Consider the following 14,010-nt stretch of genomic DNA (forward strand, 5'->3'; position numbering starts at 1 on the left):
GCTGCCTGGCAGGCCCCGGTGTTTAATGGAGATGGATTTGCAAACACAGGCGCTGCACCTCTCTTCCCCCGGCCTCATTCGCGCAAGCACATCATTTCTTCTCCGGGCTTTGCAGATCTCTGCTCTCTGAGCGGAGCCGTCCGTAATTCTTCCTGTGAGACTCTGGCTTAATAACGCCGCGGCCGATTTTCCGGCAGCTCCGAGAAACCCCCCGTATTGATTCGCAAAAACGTTTATTCAGATAGAGAGCTGGTTGTGGTGGAGAGGCAAGTTAGGCGAAGTGCTGAGAGCAAGGCTGCCCTCATTTGATTGGTGAGTTTAGCTGTGAACAATGCTGGAATTTATTGTATTTAATATAATAATTTATATTAGTCAACATTTACAAAATTTGAAAACATGAATTCCAGTCTTTGGAAATCACGTAATCCCGGATTTGGGTTGCTATGGGAGGAAATATTCTGTTAAATATATATGTATATATATATATAAAACCCATTTGTTAAGAATTTGACTACATGTAGTTTGATTGTGGAGCTTGTTTGTTTTGCATAATCCTCTGTCAGTATGACAAAAGGCATTTTGACAGACATTACTAAAATGCAGAATATTGTTCACTTGTGAAGCTATTTTGTATCCTAGCCAATCAGTTTTTTCAGTTTTTTTTTTCTGCTGGAGCTGAGAAATTGCTTTCCTTGCGTTGATTTGAAAACATTAGTGACTTTAGTAGTTGTGCTTTAGAAATTTGAATAAATTGAGATTTATCTGAAGTCCAGCCAATATTTTTTTTATAAAAAGGATATTTGTAGGGAGAAAGGTTCCTTTAATTTACTTGTACTCTTCTGCCTGCCATTTTACCATTTATTTTGTCTTATTTTGTCTGTTTATTGTTTTGTTATTTTGTCTATTTATTGTTAGCTTTCTATTTATTGTCTTGTGTATTTATTCAGTGACTGAATGTAGCACCATGGGTCCCAGGGAAACATTATTTCAACCCTACTGTATACTTGTATATGGATGGGCTGACAATAAAATCTCTCTTGACTTGAATACCTGGTACATTACCTGAATTGGCCTGCAAATTGTCATGAAATTGTATTCAGTTGTGATGGAAATTCACAGAAGTCAGGTCAATTTTGTATGGAGAAAACATGGAAAACCATGTCTCTTTGTTAGAAAGAAATAACAGTGGGTGAAAAAGCTAGTAGAACAATGGTCCATGTCATAGAAATTGTATGTATAGCCTGTATATTCATATATGTGTAACTTGCCTGGGGCCATTATGGCTTACTTCAAGTATGAAATGAATATGAATCTGAACCTTTATTTTTGGCTCCTCAGAGAGAGAGAGAGAGAGAGAGAGAGAGAGAGAGAGAGAGAGAGAGAGAGAGAGAGAGAGAGAGAGAGAGAGAGAGAGAGAGAGAGAGAGAGAGAGAGAGAGAGAGAGAGAGAGAGAGAGAGAGTGGAATGAGAGAGAGGGGGGGGGGGGAGGGAGAGAGGGGGGGGGGGGGGGAGAGAGAGAGAGAGAGAGATGTGAAACGTGAAACTTCTCTTCCCGTGATAGTGTTAAAGAGAGTCAAAGAAAAGCTGTGTTAGGCAGTAACTGTCTGTGTTCCACTCTCTTGGCATACATTCCGGGGGGACAAGTTCAGCTCCAATGGGACAGGCCCACACCAGCCCCGCACAGGTGCAGACATACGGTTCTCAGCAGACTGGGCCAGATACAGAGAAGGAGCAAGAGACACACACGCGCCCATTTCTTGTATGTCAGCGTGATAATAATAATCACTGAAGTGCCTTTCATGGATCTCAGGGTGCTTGACATGGCTGTTTTAAGCCATCTTTAATGTGGAGCACACACTAAGGCAATGCACAACTGCCATTTTGCTCTAGAACACCTGTCACACATCAGCTGAGGTAGAGAGGGAGGGAGTTATTTGGCCAATTAAATACAGTGGTGACTGAAACAAGCCAGACATGACAGACCCCTGTACTCTTTTCCATGGGATCTTTTAATGACCATGGCGAGTCAAAACCTTGGTTTAACATCTCATCCAAAAGTCGGTGTCTCCTAAAGCCCAACTTTCCCTGCAGTGCACCGCAGCATAGACTCTGTGCTCCTGGAAGGAATGTGATCCAGTTACTGCAGATTCACAAGCATCCTGGTGTTCCCAGGTCGCTTTATACTAAACCCAGCCCCACTCGATAATGGACAGATTCACAGGCCGATTGACAGTTTGACACTGACTGTCTGACATGGCTCACATACAAGCTGAATAAATTATAGGCATTGACTCATTATATGACAAACTGATCAAATCACTGTCTTATACAGTCGATAATGGCAGACTGTCTCGTGGTTACCTGGCCATCTTAATTTCTCTCACCAAACTAATAAAAGTCAGTCACTCTTTTCTCCTGGTTCTGATTCAGGTCTGTCTCGGTTAATGAAATAGATGCATTCCATAAAGTTACTTGATTTAGAAATGTTGTTACCACGTCAATAAATAACATGGAAAATACAGGAATGCTCTGCAAGTCTTCCGAGTATGAATAATTTGCAAAATGTTGTTAACTGTGAATGAAATGACATTAAATGTCCCTTAACATGAACATAAAATATGCATTTATTAAATAAACACATATTGAACATACATCAGGGTGCTTTAATGAACACATTTCACGCAGAGTGAATGCTGCCTTTGTCATTGCCGTAGCACAAACTGTTAATGTCACTAGCACGCTTTACCTTTTGTGCTTGGTTTCAGTGCTCACTGTGCTAATTCGAACTTATAGGCCCACTTTTCTTTTCATTGCCCTTATTTCTACCCTTTTTATGATCCTAATTGTAGTATCTAGATAACCTGATTGACATTTCATCTTTTGGCCAGTGTGGCCACTCACATTTGTGTGTGGATACCATAGTTACTGCCATTTGTGAGAATTTTAGTCAGGGACTGTTTATCTTAAAGTTTTATTTAAAAGGCAGTCTTGCAAGGCTATTCATTGTTTGGCTTTCTATATTGTAAACAAACAATATTTAATGTCAAAACGCAAGTGCTGCTTAGAATGGAGATTCTTTCTCAGAGGCTTTGTTAAGGGAGGTGCACCTGTGCACCGATTTGCTGATTGGTACCCAGTGTGACTGCTACCCAGCGTGATTGATACCTGGCTCGGCCGGCTGGCTGGCTGGCTGGCTGGAAAGCCTGACTTTCCTCCCTGGGCTCCGAAGAAAAATGTCTGTTGGGCTCCATTTGACAGTGTAATTGCACAAACTAGAAACCTTAGTGAAATTTGGCCTCCTTCCAGCATTCCGGCGTCTCTGTTACCAAAAATATCTTTTCTACTTCTAATCTAAAGCATTGATAAATGTTAAATAGCTAGTTTTAGTGCTGAAATCTGTTTTCCCCCCACAGTGACCTTCTCTCCTCTCTCGCTGCCTCGAGCACGACCCCCCAAATCCGCAGGGTCTCTGCGGCTGTCAGCATGAATGCGCTGTACCTCGGCTTCCCATCACAGCCTTAGAGGCAGTGCCTAGCAGACCCCCACATTGGTGTTAGAATATCATCCATTGGATTGGGTACGCTTGTTCTTTATCAAAAGGGTATGCCATTAGGGCAGTACAGTCTAAGCTTTGCCCTATTGGCTTGTGTGATGGATTACAATCTGTGGTCCCCCTTTTTATTCACTTTCTAAAGCTCAGCCTCCCCCCCCCTGCTGTCGCCCCCTGTCCTCCTCACACACTGCTGGGAGTTTACACCAGGTCATGCTGTGGGAGGCTTCACTCCTTCTGCTGCCTTGGTCATCCCTGACCTCTGACTCGGGGGGTGGCAGCAGAGCGTGGAGAGCTGGAACACTCCCCGGTGAGCCGGCGTTCGTCCCAGCCCTCGTGACGGGAACCCCGGGGGGTGACAGGATGCCTGGCGGAGCCTGTCGGATTCAGCTGAGCACCGCTCTGAGCGTGCAGCCGTCTCCGCAGGCCGCCCCAGAGACGGAAGCCCCGGCCTGAGGAACAACCATTTACGGTTTTAGCGAGGCCATTTTAGGCCAGGCCATTTTGAGCGAGAAAAATGCTGCTGCTGGCCTGTCCATGCAAGCGCACAGCATAGCTGGAAAGCCTTGGCCGATTGCAGCAAGGGATGACGAGCTCTGACTGGCTACATGCTACAGCTCAGTCCTCAGACCAGTTTAGCAATATGAGTTCGGGTCATTTGCACAGTTGGTACAAAAATGTATTATTACAAAAGGATCATTTTTCAGATGCCTACAAATTTTTACAAATCAAATTAGATTTCTGCTTTTCTTCAAGTACCAGAAGACTTCTATATTGACTCCCTATTGAAGCACATTTCTGATACCGAGGCGTGCTCTCATAGGTCGTTGGATCATCTTTACTAGTTTTCATTGTTTTTTATTCTTGAATCTTCATGGGAATAAGACCCAAAATGAATGGAAAACAGTACTTTGCTGAATTCACTCCAGCTCAGTATGTGCCAGACATGCATTAATTCAGTTCGCAACAGTTCACTGCCTTCATCTGTCAGAGCTGAAGCTGGATCATATAAGCCTGGATTTGAACCGAGTATGCAGGGTTGTAATATACTCATGTATATCTGTACGTGTACATTTAACTGTTAACACCTTTTTTCATTGCTTTTGTAAATACTTAATGTTCTGTATACCATGACCAGTTCTGTAGGCAGTAGGTTATTTTTGCTTAATTGGTCTAGCACTTGTGATTGTAACAACAGATGCTTGACCTTTAGGTTAAATGACAATGTGTACATCAAAGTAATGAATCACACTCATAAATACATTTTTCAACACACGGCAGAAAACAGCTTTTTTAGAAGTCTGATACACATATTGTACTATCACTTTTTTTCTTTTTGACCCTCTGTCCTCTGTATATTTTGTTTTGTAAAGTAATTTCTGTTTTTTGTTCAATGTTTGGAAATGTAAAAATCATACATACGTACTTTGTAGGTCTGAATATTCGTGCCAAGCAAGGGTTTCTGTTCCCTGGCCACAATGCACTGCACCAACCCACACTTGCATTTATCGCCCGTGTTACACACACTATTTGCAATTATCGCATAAATTCTCCTGTTTGTCAGATGTAGTTGATTTTCTGTCAGGAACAAGCCACCCTTTGTGCATTAGTCTTTATCATCAGTACATTGTGCAGGGCCTTTCCATTTGCTGGGATCTCGGGAATGTCTCCCCCTAAGATTGTGAGGGTCTCCTCTACGTAAATGAATAATGGCTGTCACCAGTGTCCCCAGGCACGACACGTTCCTGAACCCCCATCGTAAACTGGGTTATCGGGAGCCGAAGTGTATTTTTTCCATTTAAATTGTTGGGGGTTGCATTCCTGAACATTGGCTAGAAATAACATTTTTTTTTACAGAAAAAGCTAGATGAATATGGAGTTAAGTGAAATTTTAATGGTGTATAAATATTTGCATATTTAAATGTACTAACGCGTGAAGTACAATATAAATATCAGGTGTTGTTACACTGTATGTAAAAGCCATGAAATGGGGACTGTCTGTATATATAAAACTAACATGGCAGGCTCTATGGCTTTGGAGATATCATATTAATCTAGTACATTACATCATCAGTGTTTTTTCATGTTCAAGATGCTGTGCTCAATGGTGTGATAATTGTATATAATGCAGTTGTATAAATGGTATTATATATAACGCCGTTGTGCTGTTTGTTTGACTTCAGCGAAAGGGCAGCAGTGTGGCACACCACAGGCTGCTGGGTCCATTCCCAGGTGGAACACTGCTGTTGTGCCCTTCAGCAAGGTACTTAACCCCAATCACTGCAGAAAATATCCAGCTGTATAAATGATTGATATGTCAGCTATGTAATTCACTCTCGATGACATCTTCTGTTAAGCTAATGCAATGTAATGTTTCCCTAACTTGTGAACTGTTGTTTTTTGATCTGTATGAGTGTAAATACAGATCTTGAGTGTTTACGCAGAAATAGTGTACATTGTCTTGATGTATATCTGACTAAATTGTACTCTCAGAAATGTCAAAATGTCTCAACAGAAAAACATTAACTTGTTTGAAGAGACCCCTGGGATGAACAGGAAAGATATGGACTGTGAAGAAGCCAGGGATTGGTAGCCTGTATGTATGAGACAGAGGCGTACCTCTTAAAGCCTACATTGTGGCACATTAACCATTAGCACAGCTGGATTTTCACCAAGCCATATCAAGTTAGGTTCTTTGCTTAAGGGTACAAAAGTACTGGCCCAAGTCCACTTCACTCAGCACTACTTCTTGTTGCTGATGCTTTGGAACGTGGCGCTGCGAGACGCACGATTGGGTGTGAAACGATGATCGGACACGAGAGAGTGAGGCCCAGATGTGGAACACAGTCCGACGGCTGGGCCCAGAGACAGGAGGCGCGCACCGAGAACAGGCTCTCAACCAGCTGGCTGCTGCCTCTCTCTGTTCCTGGCACAGAGCACCTCTGCCTGTTCCCCACCAGCACGCCTTCAAATCAAATCCATACACTGCGCAAGCTCCCTGCAACACTTGGCTCTGTACCTGGAAATGCCACCCCCCCCCTCCCCCCACTTCCCCCGCCCATCCCTGCTCTGTCAGGCTGTGGCCAGCCGTCCGGCGGCGCCTTGGCGTGTCATTTTTAAAAGTGTTCAATTTCACAGGGCTTTAGCCGCCCGAGTCTGGGATGTCACGCTCACGCCCGCGTTCACAGCAGAGCACGGATTTACGCTTAAAAGGAAAATAATAACAATAGGCAAACGGAGAGGGGAGCTTGGATGTTTGACAAATCGGTTAGCAAAGCAAACGGGCGACGGCGGGAACAATTGCATGAAGCGGAAAAGGGTGGCGACAGAGTCAGCTTCATGCTGTAGCAGGGTAAAAAGGGCACAGGACTGGAATCAGCCACAGTCCCTTGCCCCCCCCCCCCCCCCCCCCCGCACACTCCCATTCAGTCCCCCTCCTGGCCATGAAAGCACGAATTCATTTATTCCTCTGATTGAAATGGGGGCGAACGTTGGGGGAAAAAAAGACACGCTAGCTCTCCTTTGACAGGTGTGTTTTTTTCCCCCCTCACCGGTGGAGTTCAAAGTCAAGTGTTCATAGCATTCAGCCTGTGGGCTTGGTATTCATTTAACTCATTTGTATTTAATACTCTGGCCTGCGTACTTTGTACTTAATGCTCTAACCTGGCCTTTTTGTCGTGCCCTGTCTCTGCATGTGTGTAATCTGAAGAATGTCATTACGTTTTCAGTCCGGTGCCTATGAATTCGTTTTATTTTGCAACAAGAGAATGAGAGAGAGAAACTCATGCACACTTATCTTATTACTGCATAATAATCATATTCTCTTGTCTAAACAAGGATCACTCCCACTTGCTTTGCTTGTTGCTGCCCGTGGAGATATATTATTGCATTGACTATTAGCACTTGCATTTGGCTTGGTCAATCTGTCTGGCCACATTAAAGAACCACAGTAACAAGGTTTTACCCACACAGTTTGGGATTTCATCAGAGGAGCAAAGGTCTGCGTCTCCGGTTGCCTGTGTTGTTTTGGTAGTCGTTGCAGTATTGAACAAAGTGTAGAATAAAAATAAACCTGTCAGGAAGGTCCACCGCTCTTGCAGGGTCATAGATCACTGCTCTGCTGTCTTGGTTGCAAGCTGCTCCAAAAACAATTTGATTTACGTTAGGTGACTGTGGTACCCAACACACCATCTCAGCACCCTCTCCTTCAAATCACACACACAGGAAGAAAGGGGGATGTCCTCTTCTCCTGTGCCTGCAAAGCTGTCTGCCTTCAATAATGTCAGGAAAGCCTTCAAATCAGCATCCACTTCAGATGAAAAGGCTTGGCACGAGTATGCATTTCAGTACATGACCAGTAATTCTTCTTGATTGGTGGTGCAGACTTTTCCATCTCTCCCCTCGCGAGGAAAATCATACCCGAGAGCTCAGGCAGCGTGATGGGCTGCGACTCAAATTGCTACCCCTACAGGTTTTATACGGGGCCTCCTTTCCTGTGTGACGCTTAATTACATCCCTCTGTTGGACCCCCAATGAGACAGCCGAGTTGTAGGCCTTTTAACAATGACAACAACAGCGAGAGGCGGGCAGGATGCTTCTAGCAAAAGAACAGTAGTTTGAGCGTCAGCAGGTGACAGGGCCTGCAGACACCAGACCGCACCTGCGCCGCACCGGCCTCCGGTGGCAGCCGTGTGCCAAAGGCCGCAAACGCGGCTGGAGAGGGAGCACTGTTGACCCTGACCGGCCAGCGGCCTCTTTCATCTCTGCTCAGGGAGAGCGTGTGCTGTGTGCGTGTTTGATTCTCTCATACGTCCTCTGCTTCCCACACAGGCCCGTGTGCATATGATGTGTGGGAGATGAAACTTCTGGCTCCGTTCTCTCTCCGGGCGGTGCAGACGTGCAAATACGGGCCGCCTGACTCAGCTGCTGCAGCCGGTCGGCTGAGTCCTGCCACCCTGTGCTCCAGTAATAGCAACTGCTCATCTAAACCAGAATGGTGCCGATAAGTTCCAGTCAAGACTGTTCGCTGACCGGCGTGCCCCCCCTGTTTGTTTTAGGGGTCTTGCCCCCGTTCTATCTTGTCTGAATGGTGTTCCTTCTGTATATACATCTGAGTGGCACTTTTCCCCAACAGGTGTGAATGGGTGGGATCTAGCTGGATGTAATGAAAAGCAAACAAGCCATGTGTTGATGGAATGAGTTTATCGGTACTGTTAAAACATAACGACGGCGGTTTCTTGACTCTACTGCTGTGCACGAGTCATGAACTTGTGTGAGATTGCGATGCGATGTCATAGAGGTGCGTCTTGATGAGTGTTTGCTGGCTTTGCCCTTGCAGAGAGCCAGAGGGCCTACCGCTTCGTCCAAGGCAAAGACTGGGGCTTCAAGAAGTTCATTCGCCGGGACTTCCTGCTGGACGAGGCCAATGGGCTGCTTCCTGATGACAAACTCACCCTGTTCTGCGAGGTAAGGCCAGTGCCCATGGCTGGTACTCAAATGACAGGAGAACAGGTGGTGTATGGGTGTGTAATAAAGACACCGTCAGCGGGAGGTCCTTTTGTAGTCAGGACACATGCGTTTGACACAGCTTGCAACAAAACAAGAATTTATGATTACCATTTATTTCATATTTCATTGTATACAGTTGAGCCAGATAGTTCTGTTCAGAAATTTTTGCATGTATTCCCTGTAATTTCTTGTCAACATCGAACTCCCTAGCTGCCCTAGCTGATGTTGAAGCATGGTCGCATATATGCCCCGTGGACTTGGTACTGGTATTGTTGGTGTTACGGGGAGGGTGGAATAACTCCCTCTGAATGAGAGGTTTTAACAGTGTGACTGACAAGTTTTACAGTGGATTCTTCCGCTTTTGGACCATCAGTTCAGATTCCATCTCAGTAACCTGCTGGCTGTGACAGTATTATTTATTCACAAACAATTCCTAACTCTCGAAATCAAAGCCAGCAGCTCTATTTAGCAGGAGGTCTGTGGTGAACGCCCCTCCTTTGAATTCAAAGAGAAAAGGCATATTTTCAGGCTCCACTCGCCACTGCGAGCACTCTTCTGAAGCAAGCCGGTGTAGGTTAAACTCTCTGGATATGCTAATCTTTTCATGTTATGCATGCATCCATAAATGTTTAAAAAGTGTGGTGGCTGTTTAAAACAATTCTAATTAACCCTGTGGGTATGGTGGGGGAGCAGCCTTGGAAGTTTTCAGTAAAGCAGTGTGGAAGTCTGTTTAAAGTGCTTCCAAATAGGGCTTATTGATGTGGAGGAAGAGGAAGAGTACATTGGGCACATGGTGGGATGGTGCTGTCTGTCAGTTGCATCAGTGCCAACCGAGCCCAAATCAGTGCGGTAGAGCGGGGAGGGGCCTCTGCCTTCCTGTGGCTCTGGGCGTCTGTGAGACGTCTGTTGTCCAGAAGGATTTTCTGACCGTGCCGGACATGATAACAATTTAATTTCAGCCTCTTGGCTTCACTCTCAGAGGCACAGATGCCAATGGTCTGCTCCTTACTCTCAGTGATGAGAAATGTTACCCAGTTGTCAGAAATGCCCTATAGGCCAAGGAAGTTCACTCCAGGATTAGGCCAACATGCCTTAGGATTCTCAGTGAGAGTGTTTTCAAAAGGCAGAATGTCTTTTGTGTTCAAAAACAGAAATAGGGTACTATTGGGAAATGGTAAAGTTTTCTGCAACCATTTTGGACAATAAATATCAGCTATATTAAATATCTAATAACTAAATATAAATATCAGCTCGCATTTTCGATAAAGTTTATTAAAACTCAGTTCTTTTTTTGAAAGCCTGAATGCCTAGCTCCTATGAAGCAGGAGATGACAGGAGAGAATGTCTGGGCAGAATGAACCATCAGCTGTGATTAAAACAGTCACTGTCATGATTTCTGTATGTGCATGATCATATATTCTTTAATGGATAAAATTGGTGCTCTCATGTGATTAAAATCCAGACGTGATTATACAGTAAAACAAAGCATACATGCTTTGGAACATTTGGATTTCTGCTGTTATTTCTGTTATCAATTTTTTTTTTTTTAAATGTCTGGTTTGAAAATGAAAAGTGACATGAACATCTGCAACAGGGTGAGACAGTCAGCAGGCATTTTTATATCCACCCAAAATGGCTACAACAGCCAGGAATAAGTTTAAGGTGTGATACTTAGTCTCAGCCAGCAGTATATGACTGGTGCCAAACGAATCCCCTCATTGTCTACCCTTTTAAAACTTGTCTTTGCTTTAACACTGAGCAGTATTAGTTACTTAAAAGTGTCTCTGGGGATCTGGCGGTGTGTCATGTAGAAAGCGGGTGAACAAGCTCGGCTCTCTCTCTGCCAAAGCCCCCGGACACCTGGAGGTATTTAATGAGGAGATCGTTCCCATTAAAGGCACTGCGCTGGCTGTCATTACTGGATGGCATGTTCAAAAGAGAGGAGAAAAAAAAAACTTCCCATAGACAGGAAGCAGTGGAGGAGGAGGAAGATGGGAGGGTGGGGGGTGAATGGAGGGAGAGATGGATAGAAAGTGAATCTGTTTTTTTCCCCCCCTTGTTGCCCTCTGAAGATCTAAGAGAAGGCGCTGTGTTTAAGGCATTCAGAAATGCTCAACCTGAACTCAGCGATACAAACCTCGTCCTTTATGCGGCGTTTTGCTGCTCTATTTTAGGTGATTAAAGCCGGAGCACAGCTTATCGCACCGTTTCGTTTATTTATCTTGTCTGGAGTTGAACATCTCTTTTACCCCTCCCCCCTTTGTTCTTTTCCTTCGTTCCCTTCCCTCCCTCTCGCTTCACTCCTCAACTTCCGTCGCCCCCCCCCCCCCCAAATCTCTCAACTCAATTAGTCCTTATTGGTGAGACAAAACGTGTGTTTCCAAAGCATCTGAATTACATGGCATTTGTATCAGTAACTCAATAATGAGAAGCAAGAACGAGAAAAAAAAAACGAAGAAATTAGTGAAATGTGTAACAGCCACGTTGCGTACTGCGCCTCTCCTCCCCTCTCTCCTGCCCCCACACTGGCCTCTCCGCGTGTGGCGCCCAGCAGGGAGGCGGCTCCCGTGAAATGAATTAGCTCTTTGCTGATGTTCAGCTTTTTTCTTCTTTACTGTTTCTCTTTTTCTCTTTCTTTTTAGGCACTTTGCTCATGACAGCACCCATCCTTTACAGGGATGTGCCATATGCCGTGCGCCCGTTTCGGAGACCGCTGCAGCTGCTCCTCGTTTGCTTTTTTTTTTTTTTTTACCCCACCCTGGCACCGTGCCACTCTGATGAGAGAGAGAGAGAGAGAGTGTGTGAACAAGTTTTGTGTGGACAGTGGCAAGGCTTCCTTTTGAGAGAGAGAGAGAGAGAGAGAGAGAGAGAGAGAGAGAGAGAGAGAGAGAGAGAGAGAGAGAGAGAGAGAGAGAGAGAGAGAGAGAGAGAGAGAGAGAGAGAGAGAGAGAGAGAGAGTGAACAAGTTTTGTGTGGACAGTGGCAAGGCTTCCTTTTGAGAGTGAGTGAGTGAGTGTGAGTGTGAGTGTTTTGTGTGGACAGTGGCAAGGCTCCCTTTTGAGAGAGAGAGAGAAAGAAAAAAGAAAGATGGAAAAAGGGGCAGTGTGGTGAGGGTGGGAAACCCTGCTGTGCAGAACAGCGGACGAGAGTGCTGGCACCTCTCAGGGCACTGCACCTGGACCATGCCAACCCCACTGGTTAGGTGTGGTGTGTTGGAGAGCTCCTTTTTTCACGAAGGCATCACCACATGTGGGCTCAAGCCAGTTGTGTGTTCTCCACAGCTGGTGATGGAAAGATGTTAATGTGTTAATGAGGTCTGGACGCTTCAAATTTAGGATGATGTATAGCTGTGGGTCCTCTCTTCCTGTCCACATGTCTTCAGCTGTAAAGCTTTGTTGTGGAACTTTGAGGTGATGTGTTTCCTTTGGAAGACTCTCTGTTAAGGGTCTCTCCAAAACAGAGAGGTGGATGTTCAGCATACAGATGGCTATGCTCATAAAAAACATGTCCTTGAACAGTGTCATGCAGTCTGTAGTTATACATGATGGTTAGTCAGAAAGTTATCTGATGGATACATTTGTAGTTGGAAATGCCACCCCACCCACCAAGAAAGCAAAAGGCTTAGTGATGAAGCAGGGATAAGCAGGTAGGCTGAGGCAGGGGTGAGACAGTCTGTTTTAAACAGCAGTGCACAGTCACAGAGAGAGGCAGAAGCAGCCTTGGCAACAAAGACAGTGATTTACTCTGGAGAGTAAAGATTAAAGGTTCTATACCTAATAGAGGATCTATACCTAATAGTCAGTAGTAACAAAGTTAATGGCTACATTAACATTTAGCAAACATACGTATGGCATTAGCCCAACAATTTTTTGAAGTAAATCGTCTCAGTGCTACTTGAAAATGACAATATATGTCCAAATGTATTGTGCAAGGTGTATGAATAGACTAAGAAAATGAATGAATCCTGAATGAATGAATGTCTGAATTTTATTTGTGTAGGGTTTCTTTGTATTTGGATGCTCACCAGCACAAGTGTAATGAGCACTGCTTTGGAGAATATGTTGCTTGTTTTCAGCAAAGAGTCCTCTGTTGTAGTTTCATTCTCAAGTGCAGTCAAAGATGTGAAAGCAAGCTGACAGAGAGGGCTGAATGAATACAGTGTACAAATGCAGACCTTCACCCGTGACAAGCTCTTTAAAACAAGCCCTGTTGTGTAGAATAAAACTGGTGAAATGGACCATCTACCCTGGAGCTCTGGCCATTTGTCCAGTGGCCTTCAAAAGCCCTGAAAAACGCCTAGCCTTGATAGAAAGATGTCTACAGCTGTGTCGCCTGAAATGATTCCACCTAACCTTTTTTGTCACCATCACTACGTGATGCTCCAGCACCCAGGAAACACAAGGCCTCTGGAACGCAACCTTGAGCTCCTCCCCCCGGTCCCCCCCCCCCCCCGTCCCCGTCCCCTCCCGGGCTGTGTGGGTTTCTCCTCGGCTCCCTGTGTCGGAGTTAATTGTATCAGTCAATATGCGCACGCTCCACCGACTGCTTGGCTGTGTGTGAGAGCGCATTTTGGGGGTGTGTGTGGGGGGGTGTGTGTGTGTGTGTGTGTGTGTGTGTGTGTGTGTGTGTGGGTGTATCGGGGGGGGGGGTAGGGGGTTGGAAATATGGGTTGTATTCAATCTTGGGGAACACAGTGAAAAGAGAGAGAGCGGGAGTGCCACCGTGCTGTTTACTTTGTCGTTCCGCTTGCGCACTCGGCCGAGGGAGAGTCATGCATTATAAAAAGCTGGTGATGAGTTTTGCGGTGGGCCAGACGAGGAGTTAAAAGATCACGGATCTATTAAAGCAGCCCCCGGTAGAGGGGACGTGAGCATGTTCAGGGCTGATTGAAAAACTCACCCGGCCTGAAAATATTGGAAAAATGAGTTTGGTGAAGGGGGGAGTTGGGGGGG

General features: G+C 45.2%; 1 protein-coding gene across 6 annotated transcripts in view; it reads left to right on the plus strand.

The window, feature by feature from the left end:
• Positions 1–14,010, plus strand: part of LOC118782130 (speckle-type POZ protein-like) — an 87,141-nt gene that overhangs the window by 54,847 nt on the left and 18,284 nt on the right. For all 6 annotated transcript variants that reach the window (XM_036535405.1, XM_036535433.1, XM_036535414.1 and 3 more), the window contains one exon: positions 8,889–9,016. In XM_036535405.1, the coding sequence (XP_036391298.1) occupies positions 8,889–9,016 (128 nt within the window). The remainder of the gene's footprint in view (positions 1–8,888; positions 9,017–14,010) is intronic.

The sequence above is a fragment of the Megalops cyprinoides genome, chromosome 1, assembly GCF_013368585.1.
Source record: "Megalops cyprinoides isolate fMegCyp1 chromosome 1, fMegCyp1.pri, whole genome shotgun sequence".
Lineage (NCBI taxonomy): Eukaryota > Metazoa > Chordata > Actinopteri > Elopiformes > Megalopidae > Megalops > Megalops cyprinoides.